This window comes from Nicotiana attenuata, unplaced genomic scaffold, assembly GCF_001879085.1.
Source record: "Nicotiana attenuata strain UT unplaced genomic scaffold, NIATTr2, whole genome shotgun sequence".
Classification (NCBI taxonomy): domain Eukaryota; kingdom Viridiplantae; phylum Streptophyta; class Magnoliopsida; order Solanales; family Solanaceae; genus Nicotiana; species Nicotiana attenuata.
In genome coordinates this window covers 468,385-471,438 of record NW_017670557.1, presented here as the reverse complement: position 1 = coordinate 471,438, position 3,054 = coordinate 468,385, and the positions used below count along the sequence as shown (strand labels likewise).

At 32.3% G+C, this 3,054-nt stretch overlaps 1 protein-coding gene across 1 annotated transcript; it reads right to left on the bottom strand.

Annotated features, from left to right (window-relative positions):
• Nucleotides 1-1,178: 1,178 nt before the first annotated feature.
• LOC109240929 (monothiol glutaredoxin-S10) lies at nt 1,179-1,841 on the bottom strand. The gene has a single exon (XM_019407619.1). It carries the CDS (start codon nt 1,670-1,672, stop codon nt 1,364-1,366), a length of 309 nt encoding a protein of 102 aa, XP_019263164.1. The 5' UTR covers nt 1,673-1,841; the 3' UTR covers nt 1,179-1,363.
• Nucleotides 1,842-3,054: the final 1,213 nt, after the last annotated feature.

Sequence of the window (3,054 nt, the reverse complement as noted above, 5' to 3'; positions counted from 1 at the left end):
CAAATCTCACTTTACTTGCCTTAAAACTCTTACTCTCTAAAGTGTTTCTCTATAGCTCAAGCTTTCAGTTGACACCTTCGCTAGCTTGGTCAATTAGCACAATATCATTAGCAAATAACATACACCATGAGGCCTCATCTTGTATATTTCGTTGGTTAGCTCAATGCAGAACCTTGTATAAACCCACTGTGATGGAAAAATCCTCCATATCTCCTATTACTGTTTTTATGCTAGTACCAGCTCCTTCATATATGTCCTTTAACTATGACATTTATATATTTAAGATGAGTTCCTTTCTTCTTCGTGTTATCATGACCTTCATGATAACATAATCTCTTAATACTTAGTTTTAAAAATTCAATCCAGCCGTTGATTCAGGGTCTAGGAAATCATATTGAAAGACGCCCAATTTGTAAAATTTTATTCTGCATGAGGCAAAGTAGTCTTAGAAATAAGAAAAACAAGTATATGTTTGATTTTCGTGATTAAAAGAAAATTAATTTCAAAAGGCGAGATGACCTGGAGATAATATAGTCTGTCCAAACAAGCTATCCAAATAAAATCTTCAAAGGCAGAAAAAAAGAGAGGTTCTAAACATGTTAATGCGGCGACACTGAGAATATAAACTTAAAGTGGCATTTTTTTTAGTTATCTGCGAGGAATATGTGTATTCACCAGAATGACGTTACAAATTGTTTCATCTCCATACATATTGAAATGTCACTTCATACTTTTGCAAATGAAAAATGCCTCCGAATATCAATATCCAAGAGTTTGTGACACACTTTAGAATCTTCACGTTTTTTTGTTTTTCACCCGATGCTTTGTATTCATATAGGAGCCAGATTAAATCTTGATTTGCACCAAAAAATCTCACATTAATGGATAAAGCGCTCATTAACAAATGCGATTCAACTTAAAAATGAGATTGTTAGTTAAGAACCAAGAAGTAACCGCTCCTCCACAATCCTTATTGGCGAATCTTCATGTTATTACTTTGTTTTAATCCTGAGGAAAATCAGTTAATTAACACTAAAGCTTTAAGTGGTTAACTTTTTATCTAATTATTTGTACATACCAAAATAAAGAACTTTTTTGCTATATAGCTTTATATATATATGGTATGAGAGTGTGGTTTTTTCATGACCAAAATTCTGAAGAAGAACGTGAGAAAGAGATGATAGCATATATAAACATTGTTGCATTTCCATTTTAAACAGAAATTACATTCAACATTCGGCATTTCCCATGAAGATCATGGCCTAATATAAAGAGCCATGAAAGCTGGGAAGATTGACATAAAGTACAAAAGTTAGAACCCAAAAAAAAAAAAGAGTCAATATTAGTAAAGCCTCTTTCATTACTAAAGCCAGAGAGCTCCTGCATCTTTAAGCATCTTTTTGAGTGAACCATTGATATGAAGAGTCATAACAGTGTTGGCTGATCCCACAAATCTACCACCAATAAACACGGCCGGAACGGCCGGGCTACAGCCTAACCTGAGAAGAGATCTCTCCATTTCACGACCATTGATATCTTCATCAAGCTCATAAATCATAGGGCTAACACCTTGTTCGTAAAACAACCTCTTAATTGCATGGCACATGCAACATGTACTCTTGCTGAATATCACCACTGCCTTTTGTGATGCCACCTTCACTACACGATCCATATTTAATTTTTTTATATGGAAAAATTGAAATTTTTAGGGTTTGTTTAAATTTTGTGATTTTTCTTGAAGTTGGAATTGCTAGATAGTTAGAGAGAGTTGGTTTTGAGATGGTAATGAAAATATCAATGTATAAGGGATGTTTATATAGGGGGGAAATGATGATATGAAGGTGGTGGGATTTGGATATGTGATGAATAGTTTATTGTATTTGAAGAAAAGGAGATGGGGAAAAGTGAAAATTCTTTAAGATATTTGGATAGATTCTAGATTCTTGATTATGCCACGGTACAACTATATGCAAAATTCTGTTTCTTTGCTTTGATGGTAGGTTTAGGTTTGCAAGAGCCAAGAACTATATATATGGCCCCCTTTGCCCTAATTGTGAAAATGACACCTATCCCACATTCCCATTTCCTACTATTACGTCATGCTTTTACCCTTCTTTTTTCTTTTTTCATTTGCTATTTAATATCTGCATTTGGACTTGATTAAATTCTGATTGAAGCTTCTGATTAAGAATGAAAAAATATTCCACCGCAATCCTTGTTGATCATGCTTTTACTTAGTTATGTGGCAAGAATCAAAAGGCCATTATTTTAGATATATACGTCTGATCCCCATAACGCTGACTTAGTGGTAGAATTTATTCCACCCATATCCTAATTAACTAATCAATATATAGCTTTTTCTTTTTCTTTTATAATTGTGGTGTGCAGGTTAGTTTGTACGCAACTCAACTAATTCCGTAAGGTAGTTATTATTTTTCACCAGCACAAATACAAAGTAAACTATCCACCAAAACTTGGGTATATAAGAAAAGATCACTTATGCAATTTGAATTTGGGATCTCACAATTCTCAGCTCACTTCATTGATCAGATGATCGGATCCTTAGAGTGCACCAATATATATATATATATATATATATATATATATATATATATATATATATATATATATATATATATATATCCTTTTCTACTTTATAAATTTAATATCATGTCAGTTACAGAATAAAATTAAACACTCTATTCGATTTAAAACTTGTTGCAACAGACTACTTAATTACTCTCCACGGTCTAACATTGTAAGCAATTGCTTAAATTTCAGTTGGGTTCTAAGTAACTTAATTATATGAATTTCACTATGATTATATAAATTTAAACTCTTTTTCTTTTCCTCGAATTGACATTGTCAGAGTAAAGCATATTCTAACACATTATTATTAAATTAACTAAGAGTCGATAGTTAATGAAATTGAACTAGCCGAAGAAGGTTGGTTAGCCTTTTCAGATAACGAAATTTTTAAAATTTAAATAATTAATAAGTGAGTAGAGAAGGTCAAATTACGACATTTGTGCTTAAAGGGTAGCCGGGACAAAT